Source organism: Coturnix japonica, chromosome Z, assembly GCF_054131305.1.
Source record: "Coturnix japonica strain WE chromosome Z, WE-NBRP24, whole genome shotgun sequence".
NCBI classification, from domain to species: Eukaryota; Metazoa; Chordata; class Aves; order Galliformes; family Phasianidae; genus Coturnix; species Coturnix japonica.
The window spans coordinates 15,543,044-15,568,937 of record NC_140702.1 but is presented as its reverse complement, the minus strand read 5'-3'; the positions used below and the strand labels follow the sequence as shown (position 1 = coordinate 15,568,937).

The 25,894-nt window shown below is 38.8% G+C and overlaps 1 protein-coding gene across 1 annotated transcript in view; it reads left to right on the top strand.

Annotated features, from left to right (window-relative positions):
- RHOBTB3 (Rho related BTB domain containing 3) overlaps window positions 1-24,902 on the top strand; it is a 28,015-nt gene extending 3,113 nt beyond the window's left edge. Inside the window, exons 4-13 of the mRNA XM_085530023.1 lie at window positions 7,061-7,253; window positions 9,060-9,211; window positions 10,574-10,685; window positions 11,499-11,864; window positions 13,285-13,397; window positions 14,514-14,628; window positions 16,191-16,364; window positions 17,513-17,679; window positions 18,409-18,505; window positions 21,364-24,902. Coding sequence (XP_085386149.1) covers window positions 7,061-7,253; window positions 9,060-9,211; window positions 10,574-10,685; window positions 11,499-11,864; window positions 13,285-13,397; window positions 14,514-14,628; window positions 16,191-16,364; window positions 17,513-17,679; window positions 18,409-18,505; window positions 21,364-21,479 — 1,605 coding nt within the window. The 3' untranslated portion in view covers window positions 21,480-24,902. The remainder of the gene's footprint in view (window positions 1-7,060; window positions 7,254-9,059; window positions 9,212-10,573; window positions 10,686-11,498; window positions 11,865-13,284; window positions 13,398-14,513; window positions 14,629-16,190; window positions 16,365-17,512; window positions 17,680-18,408; window positions 18,506-21,363) is intronic.
- The last annotated feature ends 992 nt before the right edge of the window (window positions 24,903-25,894 follow it).

Sequence of the window (25,894 nt, the reverse complement as noted above, 5' to 3'; positions counted from 1 at the left end):
AGCAGTTTTCAGGAGGATCTGCTCCCATGATCTTGCTGAACACAGAGATGGAATTAACTGGTTTGTGTTCCCTGGGTCTTTATTTTTCTCTTTTTAAAAATTGGGATTGTGTTTTCCCTTTCCCAGTCAGTGGGAACTCCTTTGCCACAATTTCTCAAATATGATGGATAGTGCCTTCGCAGTTTTACCTGTCAGTTCTCTCAGGGCCCACAGTTGCATCTCATCACCCTGTGCACCTTCAGATACTTTGGATGGTTTTGAACCTGATCTTCTCATACCACGGACGGTATTTCATGCTCCCAGTCTTCCCCTTGGAGGGACAGTGTCCCTTGAACACTTGCCTGGGAAGATGGAAAGAAAGTAATAAAGTCTTCTGTTTCCTTCAGAGCCTACATTTTCCTCAGTCTTGCTTTTATCACAGACAAACTTACATGTCTCCATCTCCTTCTGTCTCCTTGTTGCCTTTTACATCCCTGCCAAGGTTTAGCTTTTTGTGCATGATCCCTGGCTGCTCTGACAATGTCTTTGTATTCCTCCCATGTTACCCATCGTCTGTAGGCCTTCCTTTTGTGTTTGATTTAGCCCAGAAACTTCTTGTTGCAGGCTTACTGTCTTTTTTGCCATTCCTCTTTGTTGGGATGTGTTGCTCTTGGAGGAGGTGATCCTTAGGTATGAACCAGCTGTCTTGGAAATTTCTTTCCTGTAGGACTTTATCCCACTGTACTCCAATGAGCAGTTCTATGAAGAGGTAAAAGTCTGCTCTCCTGAAGAGCAGAGCAGTGAGCTCGCTCTGTGCCTTTCTCCTTGCCCTGAGGATCCTGAATTCCATCATCTCAAGGTCACTACAGCCAGGGCTGATTTTGAGCTACACAGTCCCCACAAGCTTCTCTCCTTGTTGTTAAGAATGAAATTCCTCACCACACCTCTCATTGCTGAGGCCTCTATCACTTGGAGATGACAAGACTCCTGTCTGTCTACAGAGGGCTGCATTTCTCAGCCCTCCTCATCAGGTGGCCTGTGGCAGACCCACTCTGTAATGTGATCTGTTCCTGCTCTCGCCTTAATTCTAACCCACAAACTAGCATCTGCTCCTTAGGTACTTTAGCTAGCCAGTGACACAGAGAGTGGCATTGCACTGTCTTTCCTGTCTGTTCTTCCTGAAGAGCCCATATCCTTCCACTATAATGCTCTCAGCATCTTGTAGCATTCCATAAATCTCTTTGAATGGGTTGGGTTGGGTCGGGTCATTCAACACCTACCAAAGTCCTACTGGGCTGGAGAAACATAGGGTATTTGGACTGTGCAGTGAGCATCATCTCTGCGGCGGCATTGTTATCCTGGAAACCTGGCTGCTGTTGAGCCACAGTTCAACAGTGAAAATGTGGTATCTGTTGATTGGAGGTGGCTACCAAGCTGCTCAGCAAGGAAGCAAAGCTTCTTGGGCATGATTGTCCATAGGTAACTTCAATCAGGTGTTACAGACGGGTTCAGAGTAATGATATTCCCAGCCTAACATGAGGCTAGAGCTGCTCTTTTCACACAGCATTTCTGTTTCACCCCTTCAGGAACGTTTAATATGTTTGCTGCCTGTGCTGGGCACTGCAATCTTTGATATCACTGTTCTTAGAAAATTACATGGACAAAATCATAATTACAAATATGCAAAGCAGCAGTAGTGTGTTGTGAGGAGACCTGTACCCTGGTGGCTGCTGCAGGGTGCGGGAGAGCACTGCTGGCTTTGTGGAGGCTGCTCACCATCCTTCACAGTCATGTGGGAGACATGGGGCTTTAGAGATAGCAAGGGAACACACTTCTCAAAATCTGGGAGCAAAATGTCACTGCTTCTAAAACAGCACTGATCTCCATCTGTCAGGTGCTGGGTATATCTCCATGTCCTGCTGTGTTCACTATGTTTGCAAAGTTGCATGCTGATACCTCCTATGTGCAAGGGGCAGATATACCAAAAGACCATTCCTTAGAGACTGATATGGCTGGAACACATTTGGACAAAAAATGCAGACCTGGTATGAGAGGGGAGATGAGGAACTAGGGAAAACATGTGTATGCATATGTGTGCTAACACCTTTGCTGAATATTTTATTCTTAGTGACCTCTCAGTTGCTAATACTTGCTCAAGCTGGGATCTCACAAAGCACGTTGAACTGGGGCATCACACCTTTTCTAATTTATTTATTTTTTTTTGCAAACCTCATTAAAGGAGTTAGAAACTTGCAAGGAATAATTTGAAAGGAAAATTTTAATGTTTGCTTTAGAAAAGGTTGCTTTATTTAGGAAGCTGTTGTTGTATTAGATTTTACAGCCTTTGGAAGTGAGATGGCTTGTGTGTGGTTTGAAACTTCTGTCACTTTTTATTGAGTTTAGTCATACAGATGCATGTGTACAGGTAAAAACTGCAGGAAAAGCACAGACAAAATTCGCAGTATCAAATGGCAAGTAAATATTTATTTACTAGCTTCAGAATGAAGTATAGCACAGAAACAAATTCATGTTTGATTTGCTGAATTGGGATGTTGGGAAATAGCAGAATGAATGACAGTGTGGGTCTATCCCTTGCCTGCATTACTTGTTCTTTCCTTCATTGTTTCGAGCAGTGCTGTAAAGACATTGGAGCATTTCATTTCTGGGTAGGAGTTCTACTCTCCTTGTCATATTTTTTTTCCACTATGAGTGTCCTGTTGCTCTTCCTCAGGGAGCAATAACTTTAGAAACTTGCTTCCTCCAGTTTATGAAAAATTCTCGATTTCTGAATAATCTGTGACATCACTGTGTTCCCTGTAGCAAGTAGGTTCTGAAAGGAGAGAACAGAACAGCTGCAGTTAAGAGTGCTTTGTGCTTGACCATGCACCTGCAGAAGGTGCAGTGGGATGTGCTGTGCTTACACCTGCTCCTGAGAACAGATGGTTCTATCCACAGGGCTGCAGACCTCCAGGGCATTCACTGATGTATGAATATGCTAACTAACTGCTATTTTAAAAAGCTTTCCTTTGATTTTTCTTTTCAGAAAACATTTACTTTTCTACCATGTCTTTCCATTAGTCCTGACACATTTTCTTGCCCCTTCCCTTCCCTTCCCTTCCCTTCCCTTCCCTTCCCTTCCCTTCCCTTCCCTTCCCTTCCCTTCCCTTCCCTTCCCTTCCCTTCCCTTCCCTTCCCTTCCCTTCCCTTCCCTTCCCTTCCCTTCCCTTCCCTTCCCTTCCCTTCCCTTCCCTTCCCTTCCCTCTTTCCCTTCCCTTCATTGTTTGAGGTTTTTTAACTCCATGGTGTAATCCATGGTGCAGTTATCTGGCTTTTCCCTTGCAGCAGCATCCTTTTACTCAGCATTCCACCTAGGCTGGCTGGCCCTCAGTATGTCTGAGATCAAAGGAACCTCATCTGCTTTTTAATTAAAAATCCAGTCATATTACTGTTTTAGTACAAATCCATAGCTGGCAACTTTTTGGTTTTTAGTATGTTGACTTTTCTCATTTTAAACTTTTCTGTCTGATGTTGGCAGTTTACAGTGAGTGTTTAAAACACGGTAAATTATTTTTCCCTACTTTTACTTTTTACAAATATTCTTACATTATTTTTTGAGAGAACAATTCAGAGAAGGCTTGGTTAATGCCAAGTGAATCCATGATCATCCCAATAGCCATGGTACAACCATCCTGTAACCCCAGGAAAACTCAAGAGGAATGGGACCCAGCCATAGCCAGGCTCCCATGCCTTGATGCTGCTACTGTCTAAGTGGACAGTGAGATACTCATGGACTTGTGAAAAGCAAGTGGGCACTGCAAGGGCGTAGTGGATTTCACTGCAATTCCATAAAGGCATTCATAAATTATTTATGACAAAGCAACTATTGTCCTCTAGAGGAGCTGTGTGATTCCGCAGGAAAATCACGTTTTCATTGCCTCTAAAGGCTTTGTTTTCGGAGTAACTGCTTGAGAAGCATTACTCACCAGTGGAGTGAATGTCTTGTGAGAGAGGTACATAGTAGAGGCACGTAAGAGAAGAGTGCAGCTTCTTTTCTAGTAGGTCCCAGGAGGAATAGCAGCAGAGCTCCGGTCATAATTAATAATGTCATATTACAGTAACCTTGACTATGCACTTATTCTTTTTGTGAATGTCTGCCTTGGGAAGTAGATTGTGCCAAGAGCAGGAAGTGTGATGAGAAGTAGCTGCTACATGAGTGTCATAGACAGAACCAGGAATTACTGTTATTCCTGAACAGTTATTCATCATCTAAGGAAATTCCTTTGCAATTTTGATATGAAAACTTTCCTAAAACTGCTAACTAGGAAGTGTTTAACATTGGTAAAGCTTCAGATGCTCTGTCCTAGTGATGTATTGAGCAAAAACCCCTTTGTTTTGTCAGAGACATTTCTGAAGAATTTTCCCTGTCATGAGAGCAGTAATCTGAAAGAAACACTCTACATTTGATGTAAAATGTAAATAATTGCAACATGACCTCTGGGAATGTGTTTTATTCCTCTGTGTTTGTACAGGTAACATCCATTTTCAAGAGTGGGATTTGGGGCTTGTGTGAGAGGTTAGGGAAACTGCACAATTCAAATTGGGTGTCATGAAGCATATGCCCAGAGCTGTCTCTTTTCCCAGGGGAAAGTGGATTCCATGTCCACCAGAACTTTGTCAACATTGCTAAAATGCTTCTTTTTAGGATTACCAGAGACACACAGTGGTGACACGGGGTAGTGGAAGGAGCTGCAGACCTCCACAAAACTACAGCAGTATGCAGCCACACACATCTAAGAACTTGCTACAGCCTGCACTAAGTGTCTGTAAGATCCTTTTTCATAGCAGTTCAGCAACAAAGGGCTATACTGATGTATCTGCACAGTTGCTTCTTTAATAGGATACTGACACAGCTACAGAGACGGAGCCACATAAGTACAAAAGGGTTCTTAGGCCATTACATACAAAGTAATGGCCAGGTCTTCTTGTCCTTGCTGTTTTGTCACCCAAACTACAATGTTTTTCTCATTAAGATTGTCTTCAGAAGGAAAAGTGTATGTATTTTTTTGCTGTGTATTGACTTCTTAAACTACTGTAATGTTAATGGCACAACGCAATCAATGAGAAGTCAAATACAAAATATGCTGTTGAGATTCTTGCCAGCAGGAAGAGGATCAGAGCTGTCACCAGTTGGATTTAGTGCACGGAAGGTGTTCCATGATGATCTTTTCTTGATCTCTTAGGAGAGCTGGGATAAGGGCTGAGGCCAGAGCAGAGTGTATGTATTAAAGAGCTTGTGTCATGTCCAGAGTTGACAGGGCTGGTGTCAGGTTAGAGGCACAGACTGCTTTGCAGTGATGGTCCCCTGCTGCACCTCAAATCTAGGCTTAGGCTGAAGCTAAGTCTTATGATCAGAGCAGGTTCTTTCTTTGGGAGGATTTCTGAGTTCGTATTCACAAAACCTCTCAAAACTTTCTAAACTTTTTCTTTGTGATATTAAATTATACCACAGTGCATCAGAAGTTTAGCTCTGTTGAAAAATGGAAAGACCTACAAAAGATACACAGACATGTAAAAACATGTAAAAATTACTTATTACATTTAGTAGAAGTTTCCATAAATGTTATATTATTGAAGCTTAAGCTTGTTGGGAATTCTTGTGTGGTTGTGCACTGGTGCTTGAAGTCATCAGTGGTGATATTACTGGTCATCCCTAGGATCGTAGGAAGAAATATGTGTTACTTTCATATATTTGAAGCAAGTGTGTTCTGGGTAGCAATCTGGATATTTTTGGTTTGGATGAGATGGGGTTTGAAAGTCTTTTGGTGCCAGGGGCTGACAGTCTAGGCAAACATTTGCTGATTTATAGACTTCCATCAAGTTTATGCTATTTCTTTTGATTAAGTGCTGGGGCAGTATTACTTATTCAGACAGACGTGGAACAGTGCCTCTTCTGAAGTGAGCAAAAATAGCTATATTGACTATGAGAGGTACTTCACCTACTGATATTAATAATCTTCTATAAATTTCTTTGGTTCCTAACTGCAATGTTTTTATGTCTCTGACCCATTCTTCAGAACTCATATTCATTTCTCCCCTCACCCAACCCTCAGTCTGAGTCCAGTTCTTGTGTCACTTCCTTTGTGCCCATTTATTCCTCTCTTCCATGTCTTCCATATTTTATCACTGCTTGTTTCCACTCTTTTCCTCAAGTTCATTTTTTCTTCTAGGTTGATCTCATGCTGTTCTAAACTAGAACTGTTTAGAAAGATGTCAGTATTTTTGGGTTTTGGGATGATTTTCAGTTCTCTAGATAATATCCAGATTTCTTTCTGTCGAGAGTTTTCAGTTGTGCATATGTGAAAAGCTATTGGTATTTCTGAACTAGCCATATATAAAGCAGAAACTTTGAAATTACAGTTGCCATGCAAATGGCAAGTATATAAGTAATAACTGCATATTACATGTAAATGTGATACAGTCAGAAATTAATAGGACACAAAATACTTTAAGAGTGTAAATCTTACTCTTATAGCCCAGAATAATGGGAAATTGAATGGGAGGTCAAAGAAGGAAAGTTAGTTACATGACTAAGACCTATTAACTGCAGATGCTGATGCTTGTTTCTACTTGGAGGTTTTTTTATGAAGCAGGTAAAAATTACACCACTGATGAAACTTATATTGAAGTGTTCCTATATTACTGTGCTCTGTACAGAGCTCTGTAAAATATTTTGATAATTAATGATTTTGTATGAAATTTATAGTAATAAATTTCTACCACTGAAAGTTCTTTTATTTCCTTAATACAAACATTTGTGAAAGTTAAGTAACTAAAACAGCAGTGTTTCTTCTTGTGTGTGTTCGGGTACAAGTGTGTTCCTGGATAAAAACAATTAGAATAACTTGTTTTCCAAACAACAAAATTACGTAGTATCAATTCCGGTCTTGGTTGCATGTTTTCAAATAGGAAATGAGAATATCGCTTGACAGTACTTCTCTAAGATCTTGCATTAAAGAATATTGAATAGTTCATCTTTCCATCAGTAGCTAGGAGAATTCTTGATCAGTTTTTTTCTGTTTAGGATATATTTGACAGTGACTGGTATACCTCTCGCAGTCTCATTGGAGGAGCTGATATTATTGTGATTAAATACTCTGTCAATGACAAGACTTCATTTCAAGACTTAAAGGACAGTTATGTTCCAATGATAAAAAAGGCATTAAACCACTGTTCAGTTCCAGTAATAATTTCTGCTGTTGGTGCAAGAAAAAACGGTATGTATCCGATCTGCTGAAGTCGTTGTTAAAATATCACTTGGAAATGAGATATGTAGTAATTTCACTAGAAGCTGATTGCTTTTCCAGTTCTCTTACACGAACAATTAGTCTGTCAGAATGACAGTAATATGCTTATGTACTGTGGTTCTGTAGGCTGGCATGTAGGTGGGAACATTATGCTTAATTAACCGTGTTGACAAAAGGCTTCCTATCCTGCCCTGACCTCAGCAGAGACTCTTCTTGTGAAGTCATCATACATGAGGATTAAGTCTATCACTTGGGATTAAGAGGCATGAGACTGAGCGTATGAGATGAGCTCTATAGCTACACGCTCTTTCTGCCCATGCTGCAGATGTCGTGTATCTCTAGCACATGGCATGAAACTCGGTGCATCAGCTTGCAGCCCGTGAGGGGTGACTGCCGAATGTCAGCCCGAGTTACTTTTACTCCACATGTTTGACTAAAACATGTGTTTCTGCGCATCCCACCTGCTAAGAGTGAAGGATGAGATTTATGAACATAGCTGTAGATTTTATTTTGTAAAGTACACATAAGTTTTAGGCAACATGAGTTTTATATTCTGTGGGTAGAATATTCAGTTTTGCCAGAATCTACTTACATATCCTTTTGCTCGGTAATGGAGAAAAGATTTTTAAGGAATTCAGTAACAGTTAAATCTGTACAATTGTTATTGCTATTGCTTTTAGTAAACCACAGACAGTAACAACATGCTTTTTATGCTCTGGTTTATACAAGGGTACTAAATCCACCAGTGAAGAGGTAAGGTGTTGATGAGGTGGGTCTGGGCTTCCCCAGCTCATTCTCTTACCTGCTCTTGCTATTGGGAGCACAGGTTCCTGCCAGCCTGGCAGACTGCTGCTGGCATTTTCCCTGTCCGGTTTTTTCCCTGCCACCCTCCTTGAACAGGCTCAGCGTGGGAGAGGTCTGGCTGCGACCCGCTTGGGCTCACAGAGAGCCCTTTTGTTTCCGAGCAGTGTGTGTGAGCACAGGAGCTTGCTTGCACAATTACTAAGAGCTTAATCCTTTGTCGCAGCAAGCACTGCTGCCAAAAGAAATAAAAAAAAGGCTATGTTAATGCATGCTATCCATGGGTCATAGTGGTGTAAACTAGACTAGAGCATGTGCAGTGTATCTAAATGCCCGTTTTTACAGGTGAGTTCTTACAGGCGTTAAGCAGAGTTGTGTTTGGGTGGCCAACAAATTTTAATCAGTTTTTTTAAATAATCTTCAAAACCATTTATTTTGGCATTAAGGAATATGCAAAATGTATGTTAATGAGCTGTACTCTGCTGCATGTATGTGTTCGTAGCAGCTAGGACAGCCAGTGGAAAATTTTCCATTGCCAAGTCCTGCATGATCAGGTTGCACTACAACAGGCTGAAGGGTGGCAGTAATGAATGGCAGCACCTGCAGGACAGAACAATGCATGTGGACACAAGGACAGACAGGTCCCGACCCAAACCGGATTTCTGAAGTCTCTGCTTGACTTCTGTGAAGATTTCAGAAAGTCCTACTCCTCTGCCTTGCACTGAATTTAAATTGAATATAAATGATATTTAAAACAATGCTAATGTATAATAAACTGGGTTTTGTGTAGTATTTTGCATACTGTTTTGAACTGATTACAAAGAAGTTGTTCATTTAGCCTTGATTATAGATTTCTTCCTCTGAAACAACTGTTTCCACTTCCTGCTTTGTAACTCTGAGCAGAACCTTTACAGCTCTTTAGGAAATATTCCAATTGCTGGAGCACAGTGGCTCACCCACGTCCCTGTTTCCCAGCAGTGCCCTGTACGTGCCCTCTGTGCACCCTGGACAGGAGGAGCTGTGTCACCACCTCCGAGGGGGTCCAGCTGGCCAAGGAGTTCGGAGCCACCTACCTGGAACTGCACGCTCTCAATGACTTCTACATACAGAAGTACTTTGGAGGTGTGGTGAGTGTAACATCTTAGTGGCCTTTTTCAGCTTTAATGATTCAGTGATTCTAATCCCAAGCAGAACCCGGTCTCAGCTGCAGTAAACTCAAATGAGGCAGAAGCTAAAAAGCTTGTTAAATACACTTCACCTATAGCCAGCAGTTTCTTTTATCATTCTCCTGGGTACAAGGAGATCCACTGAGTGGTTTCAAACTTCCAGATTTGTTTGTCTTCTCCATAAAATTATTTCAAATTAATGTTTAATTTTCAGTTTAATGAGATGTTTCAAACAGCATTTATAAAAGATAAATGTATTTTATTTACTTCCCTAGTAGCTTTTGGGTTTGGAGAAAAAAAAAAAATGCAGTTTGGTACAGTGATTTCATGTTATCTTTATGGCATTATGTAATAATACAGCCTGCTTTCATGGGGCTTGATAGTCATTCGAAATATCTGACATGACAATTGGTCAGTTTTTATTGGATGCATTCATTTCTGATTAAAAACAAGGAATCCTCTCAACATCTTGTCCAAACAAAATATTCCTCTGGTTTTTGTACTGTGTGCACCTTGGATGCTAGAAGTTTTTAACACCTCCTTTAACTAGACCCAAGCCACCCTTTATACCTCTTTGCTCTTGTAAAATGGACCATTTCACCTGAAGTACAATTTTACTGCATTGACCATGCTTACTGTGCACTGTAGTAAAACAAATCTTGCTCACACAGGCCATACAGTAATGTGACTTTTCCAGAAGGCACACTACAGCATTGGTGTCTAACCTCTTGGCTTGCCTGAGCCACACTAGGTAAAGAGGAATCATGTCAGGCTGCATATAAAATATATTATGTAGTTAAAGTAAATAAGTAACAAAACTTCTTTATATATATATATATGTATTTCATTAAAACGTTAGAAAAAAGAGGACAACAAAAACAAAACTAGTGAATTAAACACATATACACTGTGGCATTGTGTGGTGCTGGTTAGTTGCAAGCTGAAGAGCTCATGTATGGCTTTGTTGTTTCTATTACTTGCATCTGATTGTTATTCACAAAGTCTTATTGTTCTCTGTAATTGTACAATTTGCAACCACTGAAAATTGATAAATTGAATATCTTCATGCCTGTCATTTTTGAGGAGATCAAATACAAGGGGGAAAAAACACTGCTATTTGAATAAATAATCTTTTAAATTATGCCTATTCCAATTAAGTTTGGTACATTACACTGATAAAGAAGTGCTAGGACTAGCAAATTGAATAGCCTCTTATAGTGGCAGCCACTTCAGTCCTCCATATAGCATCCACTCGTCCTTAGTTTCATGTCTAGTTTGTTCTTAAATTAATAGGACTTCTTAAAAATATGCTTCATGTTCTAGCTGGAATATTTTATGATCCAAAGTTTGAATCAGAAGTCATCTGAAAAAATGAAGAAAAGAAAAAAGGCCCAGAAATGCCATCGAGTGCAACCACCTCAGCTGGAACAGCCAGGTGCTCGCTGATGTGTGGTCTTGGCTGTGTGTGTGGTGTTATGCAATTAATACTTTGTGGTAATTATTCTGAGCAGCGCTACCTGTCATCTGGTTACGTTGCTCTATTTGGTCAATCACTTAGTGCTGGTTTAATTGATGTGGGGAGAACTGTGAACTGTGCACTGTTGCAGTGGTCTTATTAATTTTGGATAAAATTAGGTGTCATTTTCTTGTACACTTGGCAAAAAAGGAATGTAGATACTTGTAAAATATCTAAAAATATCTTGTAATTGTAAAATACAAGTTTTATGTAAAAGATCTACAGATAAATTATAAAAGGTGGCCATTAGCTAATGCTTTGTTGTAGGATTTCAGCAAATAACTCCTTTATTTGCTGAAAATAAAACAAGGGATAAGTGTGTACAGCTGCACTTGAGCTCCTGCATCTAGTTTCCAAGTGTCTGATGCACATATCCAGTGCAATAATTATTAACAAGTGTTTACTTTTCAGTATATGTTTATCTTTTCTTATACCTACTACAAAGTCACTCTGATCGTGAGGTTCGGGATTCACTGCCAAGGTATATTTTGAACTTGAGTGCCTTAAGAGCTTTTCTAAAAGGGTGGATATCTTTTACTAAACATGTTCTATGGGATATTTTCACTGCTGTAGCAGTTTACTAAGTGTATTGAAACTGTATGTAAGATATTTTCTTAACTTTTTTTTATTGTTGTTGTTGAAAATTTGTCTTTGATTTGATTAGATTTCTGAGAAGAAAATATTCTGTGTGTAATAATTGCCACTATTTTACTAGCTTCTTAACTCTTACAGAAAAAATGCCCATTTTAAAAGGAGAAGCCTCTCACTACGACTCTGACCTGCACAACCTGCTATTCTGCTGCCAGTGTGCAGACGTTGCCTTTTACTCAGAAGACTCCAGCAAAGTGGTGGAAGCTCACAAGGTCATCTTGTGTTCAGTGAGCCATGTCTTTATGCTGCTTTTTGATGTGAAGAGCCCTGCGGACATCCATGACCCCTCCATCCTGCGCACAGCACAGAGCCTCTTTGCAGTGGAGGCTGGGGCTGGGCTGCCTGCTCCTCATGGTGTGCCACCATGTAGTGTGCCCGTTAGGGTGGTCGTTAAGGACTCTGTCTTCTGCTCCTGTCTGTCAGACATCCTGCACTTCATCTACTCAGGTACGCCATGAGAATGGGCCCATCTACTCAGCTCTGCTGCAGCAGGAAATATTCTGCTCAGGGACACATGCATTAACTGAAGAAGTGGGCTTTAGCTATCATTGGGTCATGTCATGTTGCTGAACTTATTTTATCCCTTATGATTACTAGCAACTGTGTATGAAAGAAGCCTTAAATATAATTTCAAAAGTAAATTAACTGTCATTCCTGATCTAATGAAGAAAAATTAAGCTGAATACTTAACAATTTCCACAAGCTAATGTAAATTATATGCGAAGCTTTACCAACAAAATCTAGAACTTGTGACAGTTTCACATGTCAGGGTTCTAAAATACTTTTAGAAAACATTTAGATCGACTGCATACTCTAAACATGTGGAAGAGAATGCAAGGTTAGGGAGGCAAAACTGTCTAGTTTTCTCTTCTAGATATGGTGGTACTCCAGTAAAAATAGTGATGACTGGTCTGAATGCAGAGCACTTCTATACATTTCATGTATTTTGCTATCAATTAAATCTAGGCAGTGTTTCTCACCTAAATGAGGTTAGCCATCCAGACAATTGAAAGATGCCAAAAAGGCCTAACTGTCTTTGAAACTTACCACAGCAAAGTGTACAAGGATAAAATTTGTGCTTTTGTAGCTGTTCCTCTGACTACTGTCACCTAAACTGCAGATCAGGTTTGGCAATAATACTATTTACTGTAAACAATTTTTTTACTGTTTAGGCTTTCAGAGCCTTCACAGGCCTTCAGAAGGCCAATTTAACTCTAATTTAACTAAAATTTGAAATTTTTAGCTCGGGTTAATTTTTGAAAGGAAGCTATTGAGATACATAATAGAGTATCATCAGTTTGACTCTGAAAGCCAGAAAGAAATTCATTGAGAACTATGTGGTTATTTAAGTTACCAGTACTCAGAGCATGACTGCACATGGAACTTTTCTGGTTGAGACCCCTACAAAGCAAATCAGATACTATGGAAGTCTCACAGATGATAGTGAAACATTTTGAAGGCTTTCCTGCAATATGTGATGATTGAGATGGGAGGAATCCCAGAAGTCCATTCTGAAAGCAAGAGAGATAACAGAATCACAGAATCATAGGGACCTCTGGAGATCATCTAGTCCAGTGTCCCTGCTAAACCAGTTTCCACAGAGTAGGTTATGCAGGAAAGAGTCCAGATGCTTCAACCACGCTGTCCATACTTGGTAGTATCACTGTACGAGTCATCTCTAACTTATCATGAAAGCTTGACTGGCAGAACTGCATCTTCTATTTCCTAAGTGAAAATGTCCAGCTGATTTATGTGCAAAAAATGTAATATCTGCAGGATGTTTTTGACATTGATAGCAAATTTTCTCTGCCTGCTGAGAGCTGTGCCTTGTGTACTTATAAGCCAATTTTACTTGGTTTTCTAACAGGTGCTTTCCAGTGGGAGCGATTAGAAGAAGATATAAAAAAGAAGTTGAAAGATTCTGAAAAAACTGAGCATGTGCTTGAGAAAGTTAAATGTATCCTGAAAACTCCAGGGAAGGTACAGCTAACACACTGGGGATAATGTGTAGAAACAGTTACTGAAGTGTGCAGAAGATTCTTCCTTGTCAGTCCTCATTTTACACTCTGTTTAGTTTACATGGTCTTTTGTTGCTTTGCAAGTAGTTTGTTATATGAATTTGCAACACAGAAACATAGATATGCTGAGGTAATGTGCTGAATGAATGTAATCACTAAAAAGCACATAAGTAATCTCCTAACAGGATTACTTTATTTATAGCTTCATGCATTGTCTAACAATATGATGATGTGTTCCTAATTCTTATGTAATAAGGGATGCTCAGGGGAGCTTTACTTTTCCAAGTAGGTGCCAGAAATTTTGCTTCTGCAAGAGACTGGAAGAGTTAATTTCTCTTATAAATGTCATTCAGAAATCTGCCTTTTGCTTAAGGTGTTTAGTTCAGTTAGTGACTTTGCAGTTAAGTATTGTTTACATCAAGTTAATTGTACCAATAGAAGCTTGCAGTATAGAATTGGTTTTAACAGCCATTTACTTACAGCTTTTATATATCCCCCAGTACAATAGCACTTGCACACAGTATTTCTGTCAATGTAAGTGGGAAGTCATCTTGAAACCAGGATCAACAATATAACAGTCAAAAGTAACTGAGCCATTCTAAGTGTCTGGTCTCTCAGCTGTAGGCTTGTCAGTCCTAAGCATCCTCAGATAACTGTTCACAGGCATAGGAAAAAAGAAATCCCTGAAATCTTGTAAGATAATAAGCCCAGTTATTTTTGTTTGTTTGTTTGCTTATTATTTTGGGGGGATGGGATTGGGTTTTGTTTGTTGTTGTTTTCTTTAGGGCTTTTGTTATACTTTCAGAATACTATTATTTTGTGGTTTTTGTTTTTGTTTTTGTTTTCCTGCAAAACTATGAGGACTAGAAATGAATTGGGCCTGGGGCTGAAATGAAAAGGAGGGTCGCAGAGTAACAGCTGTGAAGGATGTTCTTGGGTAAAATTATGTCAAGCAGGTAGTGAAAGACTTGCTTAGTTTCCTCACATAAATGATGTCTTGTAATCACTTTTTATTATTATTATTATTATTCTTCCCTGTGGGCAACTACATGATAACTTTCGTTGATAATTTAATTAGCAGGTAAACAGTTTGAGGGACTGCCAATCTCACCACATAAAGCGGCTGTACAGTACTTCTCTCAGGCTGTTCTTTAACACGCCTGTCCTGGCGGATGTCATCTTCACAATACAAGGTACTTCTGCTCCTCCATGTCACCAGCAATTCTCCTCTCTGAAAGGAACTGGGAAGTGATAGAAACTGTATTTACATAGAAGTCAAAACTGAGAAAATGTGTGCACTTTCCTGCCACCGTTTTTTGCTTATTGGTAGCACTTGTCTGAATGGAAGCTTTGGGGCAGTGTCTGCACTCAGTAGTTTGCTGAGCCTGGTGTTGTCTGCCTGTGTTGGTAGAGGTTATGCAACTCAGATTTGTGCATATGCTTCTGGTAGGCCTAGCAAAATGGGGAGATGCTCCTGAACAGCCCTTAGCTCTCCTTTAGTCTGTAAGGAGCATACATCACAGCACTGTCTCATGGGTGACTTTTTCCAGACATTAAAAATGCCTTCACTCTTAAACACAAAAAATATCAGGAAAAGATTGTAAAAATGTGTGTCTTTGTGAGAATAAAAATTAGATTGTGTTTTAAACGCTAATGGTTTTCCCATGCCTGCTCTTCATGCAGAAGTGGCCTTTCAGAGTTAGACAGTTGTCTAATTATTCTAGATACATATCTCAGGGCCAAATACGAAGCATTAATCTCTCAAAAATCAAGCAAATGGGGATGGGCAGATTCCTTCTAGATATTCTTTTTAGTAATGTGGTAAAAACTTAAGAAAAAAAAATTGAAAATGAGAACAAAATGCTAATGTTGAATGTAATGACACAAGCAGTTCAGCTCAGTGACCCATTCCTGAGAGGCCCTGCGGGAATGTGATGAAACCATACTACTACTGTATATTTTACAGAACACAAATTGCTGCCAACTGACTCAACTGGTACTTTTTTAGAAAAGCACAGCTGTCACATAAGAAAATGGGGGCTTTTTTTTTTTTTTAATATCTGATGAATCTTCCATAATTTTTCACTAATTCAAAAATCACAGTTATTACATTAAAAATAAGTAATTGTTAAATGATACTCAGTTTAGTATAGTCTTTTCCAGGCAAACACATTTTTATTCTGTAAATAATTCCTTGAAAGTTGAGAGTTGCTCTGAGCTTTCCAGCTTATAAACATACTTGGGCAGCATAGAAGTATATTACATTTGCAGAAAAACTCATAGTTAGTAGCTAAATCTACTGCATGTACAATAAATAAAGGCACACATATCTTACATAACATCTGTATTACACAGTGCTCCAAGTACATTAACACTACAACACCACTGATGTTTCTTCTGTTGGTATAGAAATGTTTAATTGTTGCATGCAGCTCAGTAGGAAAGGAAATAGAAGCACAAGTGGATAGAAAGAGAACAAAAATGAGGAAGTGGCAGATGTCATGAAAATGTTGGGTAGGTGGCAAAGTTGTGGTTGAGGAGGAAATGAAAACTGACTTCTTTGTGGTTGCGTGTGGTGTACTTAGCTGACAGTTGATGTGTTTCTTACAATTTGATGAAATCATGTTTCTCTGGCTCAGGTCCTCATTCATTCAGTGGTTGCTTTCCTGCCAGCATTTGTCTGTCTGAAAAAATTGCAAGACTTAGCATCAAGGTTGTACCATCTTGTCATGGATTTTTCTCTTGCATCATGCAGGTGCAACTGTACCAGCCCACAGAGCAGTTCTGGTAGCTCGCTGTGAGGTAATGGCAGCTATGTTTAATGGTAATTATCTAGAAGCAAATAGTATTCTGGTTCCGGTGTATGGGGTTTCCAAAGACACTTTCCTCTCCTTTCTAGAGTATCTTTATACCGACTCCTGCTGTCCAGGTAAGAAAATTTTAAAATACATACATTGTTCCATGTTGAGTTATTAAGAATGAAGGGATAGAAAGTGATGTGGCAGCATTTATTGTATTAAGTAATACCAGTAGATTCCTGGATAATGTCTCAAGTAAAAAAAATGTTATTGATAAAATAATATATCAGTGTTATTCAAGTGTCATTCAAGTATTCCTTGGAATAGGTTGCCCAAAGAGGCTGTGGATGCCCCATCCCTGGAGGCATTCAAGGCCAGGCTGGATGTGTCTCTGGGCAGCCTGGTCTGGTGTTTGGTGACCCTGCACACAGGAGGGAGTTAAACTGGGTGACTGCTGTGGCCCTTTTCAACCCAGACCATTCTGTGATTCTATGATTCTAAAGCCAATGTGTAAAGAGGGCAATGCTGTAACCTTTTCATGCTTACACATCAAGACTGAAAAAAAGTGTGAAATTCTGTTTCTCATCCATTAAAGCATTCTGAGTTTTCTCTCTACACCAAAGTAGAATTACTTCCTAGTCTGAATTCTAGGTTTTATTTCAAAATTTTCATTTTGTTGGTGTAAAGCATTTTGTGATGCTTTATATAAATCAAGATAACTTGTAAGAATTCTGTGTTGATGTACAGTAATATCTTACTTGCATATAAAGCACCTCTAATTATATTTAAAATGGAATATTTCTCAAGAAAAATGAACTAAAATATTCTTTATTTCTTATCTTTTGTCTTCTTCAATGAGAAGAAGAGTCTTCTTAAATCTGAAATATGAATTTAATACACAGATAAATCACAGATAAAAAACACAGATTACAGATGTTATCTTTTGAAAGGGAAGTTACAAACTTTCATCATTCTAATTATGACTAGCTTTAAAGAGATCAGCAACATTTGACTTCTTCCTTTCAAGATGTATGGAATTGGCTAGTTTGTTATACTTGCCTTCTACCAACTACTTTTTTCCTGTTATTTAAATAGTTTACCAGGAAAAGACAGTGATGAAAGCAGCCTGTAACAATAATAACGAAAAATAAAAGAATGAAGCAGCATTTTGATTTTGTGTTTGTCATTAAATGTTTAAAAGATCAGTGTATAAACCAGCTTCAGTCATCTTCTCAGGTAAGTCAGATATGTGTAACTGATGTTCTGTTGTTTTTTTCAGCCAGTATTCTCCAAGCTATGTCCCTCTTGATCTGTGCAGAGATGTACCAAGTAATGAGGCTCCAGCATATCTGTGAGCTCTACATTATCACACAGCTCCAGAGCATGCCTAGTAGAGAACTGGCATCCACAAGTCTTAGCATTGTTAGCCTGCTCAAAAAAGCTAAGGTATGACTTTCTTATAATAAAGAAGAATACGTTCACTATTACTATATATGTGGGAGGGAGGGGAAAGAATATCTTATTATTTATTTATTTATTTATTTATTTATTTATTGTAACCGTTAAATATTGATTAACTTAACAATTTCACTTCTGAGGGCAAGTGTTGACTTATAATCTGTGCTTAGGGATTTCTGGTGGCACAAGGGTGTCAAAACAGAGATCTTCCTCAGCCTTTTATTGTAGGATGTGCAGTCATACCATACTCTGTGTAATTTTCTTCGCCAATGACACACTACAGTAATTCAGCTTAATTCCTATCAAAAGGGTATGTTTAAAGCAACTGAAGATTCACTACCTCCTCTCTTAGTCAAAAAAGTAAATTGTTATATCCAACTACCACAGAAAATGTCACCTAATACATAGATACTGAGTGAAAAGGAAAAGTTAGAGGCTGAAAAAAGGTAGATATCAAAAGCAAAAGCAGGAGCAGATTTGGAAAGCAAAAGAGAAAAGCAAAATGTTTACAAGCCTCAGGAAGGATATTACAGAAATGTGTCCATTTACATATCTCTGTCAATGTCCCCTTCAGTTCCTCCTGTTAAAATTTTACTTAATACAATGCTATGGTATTAGTGGTAATCTAAAATATTTTGTCATGGGAAGTATAGTTGTTTTTCTCCCTTCTTTTAGACTTGATAGCATTAAATTGTTGTTTGTATTTCCTTCTTGCAGTTTCACAATTCTGATTGCCTTTCCACTTGGCTTCTTCATTTTATTGCCACTAACTACCTCATCTTCAGTCAAAAGCCTGAATTTCAAGATCTTTCAGGTAGCTGTTTCCAGATTACTTTTTAAAAGTGCATATTTTAAAATTCTGATAAGAACAGAAGTGAGATAATAATACTTCTGCATGAGGAGGTGACTAGGACTTCTCTCGATATATTGTGTAGAACAATCTAAAATCTGTTGGAACCAGATGATCCACCACCACATTGTGAGCCTCACAATGAGACACATAAAGAGCAACATAGTCAGCACTACATACATTTGTCTTTTGATTCCTGTTGTGATGACCAGCATAGCCAATTCTTCCTGTCGCTGAATCAGCATGGGACATCACATGTCATCCCTTTCACGCTCTTATACACATAAGTTTGTTTAGCTGGTACCCATTATTGAAAGTATTGAGTCACTTCCAATACCCGCTCTAAAGATGTGGGGTCTTTCTATAGGTAGACAGTAGGATTCTTGTGATACTATGCAGTATGTCACTCTGATGAAAGCAATCTTGACAGTTGCAAGTCTTTCCATTTCAACCAAAATTGATCATAAGTCTTCTTTCCTCATTTGCAAGACTTACATATGCATGTGTGATGACTGATGGCTTCTGACTGTTACAGAGAAAGGAGAGCTGGGTCCTCCCTGCTTTGTTTGGACCTTAGTTCCATCATCCTCTTCTGAAACACCCATTTTGTAGTCAGAACTGGATGATGAGTGACAGCAGAGCAGCTGTGCTGGTGGATGTCACTCACATGGAGGTTTGTGGCTTGATCCTCTGCCTTCTAATTCCAGGGATCAGAGTGTGTTTGAACTGCACTTGCTACAGGGCTTCAGTCTCATCTACTCTGAGGTTCTTGTGAAAGTGTAGGAATCAGGGTTTTCCCTCAGTTTGGTGGAGGTGGAAGATGCCTATGGCCTTCCATTACTGAGTTCCAAGAGAACAAAGACCCGGTGGCTTATGAGTCACTGCAGGGATTCATCTAGGCAAAGCTACATTCTCATTTTACAGTGGGATAACAATCTTATGGGGCAGTTGTCGTTGCTAGAATAATAAAATCACAAAAATATTAAGGTTGGAAAAGACCACTAAGACCATCTAGTTCAACTGCCATCCCATACCCACAGTGTCCACTACCATGTCCCTCAGTGCCACATGTATGATTTTCTTGAGCACTTCTAAGGATGATGATTCTATCACCTCCATGGACAGCCTGTTCATTTGTTTTCCCCCACTGTATTCTGACTCAGAAAAGTGAAAACTAACTGTTCTCTCTTATTTAGAAAAGTAATACTTCCTCATTCAGAACTGCATTTGGCACTCAGGCCTACATAGGCAGTTTCTGACATAGTCCACATTCACTGAGCATTCACTGAGTAGATCTTTTCATACTCAAATTACTTCTTAGTGCTGCCAGAGCATGGTCAGGCAGCACACTGACCTATGGAAAGCTTTTGCTAAAGGTTTTAGGGTTGATGCTGCTTCTCTACTGCCAATGCCAGCAGGAAAATCTTTATTAGAAGATTGTTTTCTGCTGTAGAAAGTTGAAAGGGTGCTTTTGCTTGCAAATGCAGTTACCCAGGTTGATATCAATCTGTGCAAGCCTGCTATGACACTATAGGAGTGATGCAGCCAGGGCTGATGCAGCTGTTGGTTTTTAGAAGTTTCTGAAATGGCTGGTTGTGACTGGTACCCAGCTGGCTCAGCCTCTGGTGGAAAGCAACCATAGATCAACTTGCAGGAGAAGAGTGCCCACAGAGTTGGCTAGTAGTCCTTGAAATTTGCTGCCAGCATGTATGGTGGTCTTGCCTTTGCTTTTCTCTTTCCTATGAGCCACTTCCACACAAATCATTGGGAGATCAGCATGTCCTGATCCACCAACCTTGTGCTGAGAAAGCTGGAGGCAAGAAATGAGGGTGCAAGTATAAAAAATGTGGACCAGGTGAAAACATTCTGTTCTGGCTTGCAGGACACCAGTACTCTCACAGGCACAGCTCTAGTGGAAACTCAATGGTAGCTGTCAGCAGTTACTGATAGGTGACCTGTGTTGTCCAGAACATCCCTATATAACATAATCCCCAGTTTCAAGGAGAACAGTGGAGCATGAGGGAGTTGATTACTAATTCTTTTTCTATGGGTGGAATCTTGAAATCTTCAAAAGCATCTCTGCATTCTGCAGAAGATAAATGAAAGATGCTGCATATTGCCTGTTACTAATATACCTTCCTATTGCTTGTTACTAATGTAAATTTTCTTCCTCACCATTCTTCAAGATCTCTTCTGTAGTTTGTTCTTTGTTCCACTTGGTCTGAGACTGATGCAGGATAATTTGGGTATGACTGGTGCATAGGGATGAAAATGCATACTTGCGTAAAGGCAAGGAGATTTTACCTAAATACTGTGACTAATGACTCTGTTATGTGATTTTATGGTGTTGGTGATAGAAAACATGGAATGAAGGACAAAAATCTTGCTAACTTCTTAACTGACCTCTTCACCTTGTTTTTTGTAGCTTCAAGGCAAAGTAGTGGCATAGAGATTGAAATACCCTCCTTTACTGTGTTTCAGCATGGAAAAGTTCTTGCAGTTCATTCCCACATTTAATTATCTTCTGAGTATAAAAACTGTCCTTCTTTAGGATGATCTCCCTTCTCTCTTTAATAAGTATTATATATGTTTTATTATGGAACATATTTATTACTGACAGTAGCAAGGGAACATCATCTAAAAACTTTCACACTGTGCACTGCAGTAAGATCTAGATAAAAGGAACAACAGCAATTTCAACTTTACTATTTTATTTGCATTTCTATCCATGATGTTTTTGAACAAATTTGAGAGAATTTATGCAGCCTGTATATTCATGACTGTGTATAGATTACGGTTAATTTGTTTATTGCTTTGTTCAGTGGAGGAGCGCAATTTCGTAGAGATGCACAGATGGCCATCCAATATGTACCTGAAGCAACTTGCTGAATACAGGAATTACATCCACTCTCAGAAGTGCCACTGCACAGTAATGTAAGGAGACTGAACATACTGGAAGTGCATCTCAGCTGGGAAATGTCTAAATGGGGATCATATGTACAATACAATAAACGTATCAACAGCAAAAATGAACTCTGGTGTACCCTTGAGCACTGTATGCAATACTGTAGCACACTTACTAATATACTTCACTTTGGTAATAAAATATTCTACTTTTTTTCTCCTTTAAGCTGTAAGAAATGTATAATTAAGAATTTTTGAGGTATGAGGATTTTGCATTTACAGACTTTAAACTGGGTCATGTCACGACTGACATCCGCTCCACTTTTTAATTGGATGTCATGGTCATTTTTAGCTGCTAAGCTGTTGAAAATGTTTTTTTTTCTAAATCTGTGTATAGTAGAAGTAAGATAATCACTGCTAGGATGCTGAGAGGCCAAGTCAGAATGTCTCAAAACACAAAAATTTACTGCAATTTTTTAGTTTGCAAAATAAAAGGTAAGATTAATATATGCTTTAGTAAGCATTAATTTTCTACTCCAAGTTAAGTTTTTCCTTTCTTTTAGTAGGACTCTTACAGTTGTATAATCAGACATTTTAATCCTGGGTAGTGCCTATGCATCAGTATATTCTTGAGTGCCTGCCAAATGTCTAGAAATAAGAATACTTTTTCCTCCCAGTAAATAAGATAAGACAGCCTGCTTTCATAATCTGTAGAGCGCTTGTTAGTGAGGTCATACTGTATGTATGTCCATACTTTCCGAATGCATGGTTACTTTCTCAGGTACAAGAAGCAAAGAACTGTGCAAAGGCTGACTCTTCAGCAGCAGACAGCCTTTAAGAGTACGTTCTTTGGATCAGAGACTTGATTCATTCCTCTTACCATTAATATTGTAGTATGTATTAATGTAATGAGAAATGAACCCAACATTTACAGTGAGAGTATCTATCTGAGCATAGTTTTATCAGTCTTTTTGTACTTTTTTTTTTTCCAGTTCCACATTGCCATTTACCCTTAGATTTGTTGTGTGTTATCTGAGCCTAGAAAAACAAAGGAAAGACTGAAAAAATTGGGTGTTCCCCCAGATTTCACAGCAGAGCATCTCAAATGTACCAGGAAACTGTCTGTGAGATGAAGATGGAGCTGTAAATTGCTAGAGCTGGATCCTTTCTGCTTATGAGTTTGTTTTTTGTTTTCTAACACCTCATAAAATTTTCATAGGCAAATTTTTCTTTTCAAATTCCATGCTAGAATCAAAGGAACATTTCTTTCTTTCTGGCGATGTTTTGCATAAGGGTAGAACAATGTGTTCTATTCTGGGAAAGAGAACGTAAATTTTTTCTCTTGGCTGGCTAGTGCAGGCTGGAAATTCTAAGATCAGTTTATGTAAGAATGACAAATCACCTTTATTTTTAGCTTGTCAAGAGACCTTAGAGTTCATTAAAAGACAAGATATCACTTCATCTTGCACATATACAGAGCATTGCATTGCTTTTTCAAGATCACTGAAAAAAAAAAAAAAAAAAAAAAAGCTGGGGAAAAAAAAAAGGTTAGGAAATAAATTTGTATTTTACTTATATTTACAGAAAGGGTATTTTTTTCCTAATTACGTCATTGACCTTAGTAGAAATTAAAAGCATAAATTAGCTGGCTAGGTAGAAGTAAAACTTGTATTTTCTCTGAGCATAAAGTCACAAACAGGAATGGGCACACAGCTGAACTTGCCTGGGTGCCTGGCTGCATGCTCAGTCAGTGCATGCTTCTGTATCAGCAGCCAGCTTGATCACTGATGATACGGTCCATATGACTCATACTGACTTTTTGTACAAAATTGAGGCAAATTTATGTGAATGTTTGCCTGTATTGCATGCAGTCCTAAATTTTTAATGCTTTGAAAGCTTTCCCAGTCCTATTTTTTTTTTTTTTGGGTAGAAATTTGTATTTTGCCAGTAATTTAAGTTTAGATAAGGTATGATGAGAGACTATTTTTAACTTTATGCAAATGTTTTATAGAGATTTAAGTAGGCTTAATGGGTATATGATCTTTGTATCCAGCCAGTGTTTTGATACTGTGGTAATCACAGGTTTTATACAGAGAAACCAGGCAATGTAAAGATATTTATTATTTATTCACGGGTTTACCGCATGTTATTATTCAGGCATTAAAACAGCTTTCCACTGTACTGAGTATCCCCATAATGCCACCTGTATCAGGTGGAGCTATGTTAACCTTGCAAATGTAGAACATGAGAGAAATTTAAATTCTTAGAATAATTGTAATTGCTGATTTTCATTTTTTATCCTTTGTGATGATTTTCTGTAGAAATGTGCTTGTCCTAAAGGTATTTCTAAAACTGATTGCCTGACATTTGAAAATCCAGCTGAGAGTAGCTCATAATGCTTGGTTAGTTGATGACAGTATTTTTTCAGTCTTCTGATAGACAGTACAGTACAAACAGGTAATGGATCACAAATTATTGCCTATTAAGTTTGGTATTTGTGATTAACTTTGTATGAAGAATATGTTAGGATCTTTGATACGGCATCAATTAAAATATAGGAAGCGGCTGGAATGAATTATTTAAACAAGTGAATATGAAGAGGCAGAGGAAAACTGATGTTTTACTACTGTAGGAAATGTGCTGCTCAAGATGTTTTACAGGCAGTCCACAGAGTTAGCCTATTAGTGGCCTCCTGTTCGGTTTAAGATACTTGCCAAGCTCTTATAAACAACATATTACAGAGTGAACTAGTTTTCTGATTTTATAACAGCCCCAGGGCTTTTTCTCTGTAAAAACTATGATTTGCATCTAAACAGAGCCCACAGAACCAGCAGCTGCCTCAACATGATGGCGTTCTAAACTACATTTCTTACACGGCACTGAGGGTGGCAGGCAGAGACCCAGATGTCTCAATGCCAGCTCAGAAGGGTTGTGCAGGTCCCAGCATCTCCTGACTCCAAGAGCACTGGGAACATTGGGCTCAAAGAAGGAGGCAGGTGGTGAATGTGGGTAACCTTAGGCAGTAGCTGGGCAGGTTTCAGAGGGTTTGAGGTTACAGTGTTGGACAGACATTTAGGTGGAAATTTGACTTTTGAATCTTTCATTAGAGATAACTCTTGGAACTCTCTTTTAGAAGTAGAGTTGTATTTAAGTAATAGATGATACCGTATAATTTGCACCATGTATATGTGTTTGCTTGTCCTAACCTAGCACTAAGACCTATAGAGACTAATAAAAAACATTTCTGCACTAATAGTGTTTTCCACAGTATAATTAAAGAATCTCTGCTACAGTCCATTAGGTGTTGGTGTATTTTATTTGAGAAAACAAAATCAGAAGGAATAAACATTATTCCATTATGCATATGCTTGTTCTTTTAATTTTCCATGGCTAAATGTACGTTATTAGGATTAATATTTAAAATTTTGTTAAAAAATAAAAAGGTTTTCTCTAGTCATTCTCATCATTATTCTGTCATTTGTGTTAGATTTGTGATTAATGTAGGAAATATTTATATAGCTTTTTCACTTACCATTAATGTGTGAGGTGATAAGTGAGGGAAAAAATAAGTAACCTTGTACTGCAGTATTTCCTCAGACTCTAAATTAAGGCCCTCTGCATTCAATGACATTTTCTGCCTCTTCCTGTCAATCTGAGATGAATTCTTAAAAGTTTTTATGAACAGTTCTATGTTAGACCAAGAGGATTTAGCTACTTATTCATTTCTAAACTTAGAATCACGTTGCCATCTGGATTGTTAGCCATCATCTAACAAGCCCAGACACTGTCTTCACTGAGAACAGTAAATGTGTAAGGTATTTTGCATAGCTTTTCTTGATAGTGATGCAGCAAAGAGCAATTAATCTGTCTCGTCAGCTCTCAACAATGCTTGTTACTCACATAAAATGAGGTGAGACAAAGCTGAGTAATTACAGAAAGCGGTGCCACTATACCTCTCGGTAAGAGGCAGGAAGATCTCAGTACTGCAGCTCTACTTGAAAAGCCTATCCAGTTATTGTTTGCTAGTTGAGGGACTCTTATAACACACTGCAAATAACTCCAAATGAATTCCAAATACTTGGAGGCTTGTTGCAGAACATCACCCCAGAGGAGGCATCTGTCAAAGCAACTCTCTGCAACAAATGCAGACACTCCATGGCTTGTTTCGCCATTAAAAGCAAGAGGTCCTGCTCCATGTTTTGCTGGGGCTTAGGAAGGCCATGCAGGGCTTTTACAGAACCACAGAATTACCGAATGGTTGAGGTTGGAATGGACATCCACAGATCATCTGGTACAAGCTTCCTGCTCAAGTAGGGATGCCGAGAGCATGTTACCCAGGATTATGTCCATATGGCTTTTTGTCTCCATGGAAGGAGGCACAAAAACCTTTCTGGGCAACATGTCCCAGAGGTCAATCACCCTTAAAATAAATAAATACTTTCCAGTGTT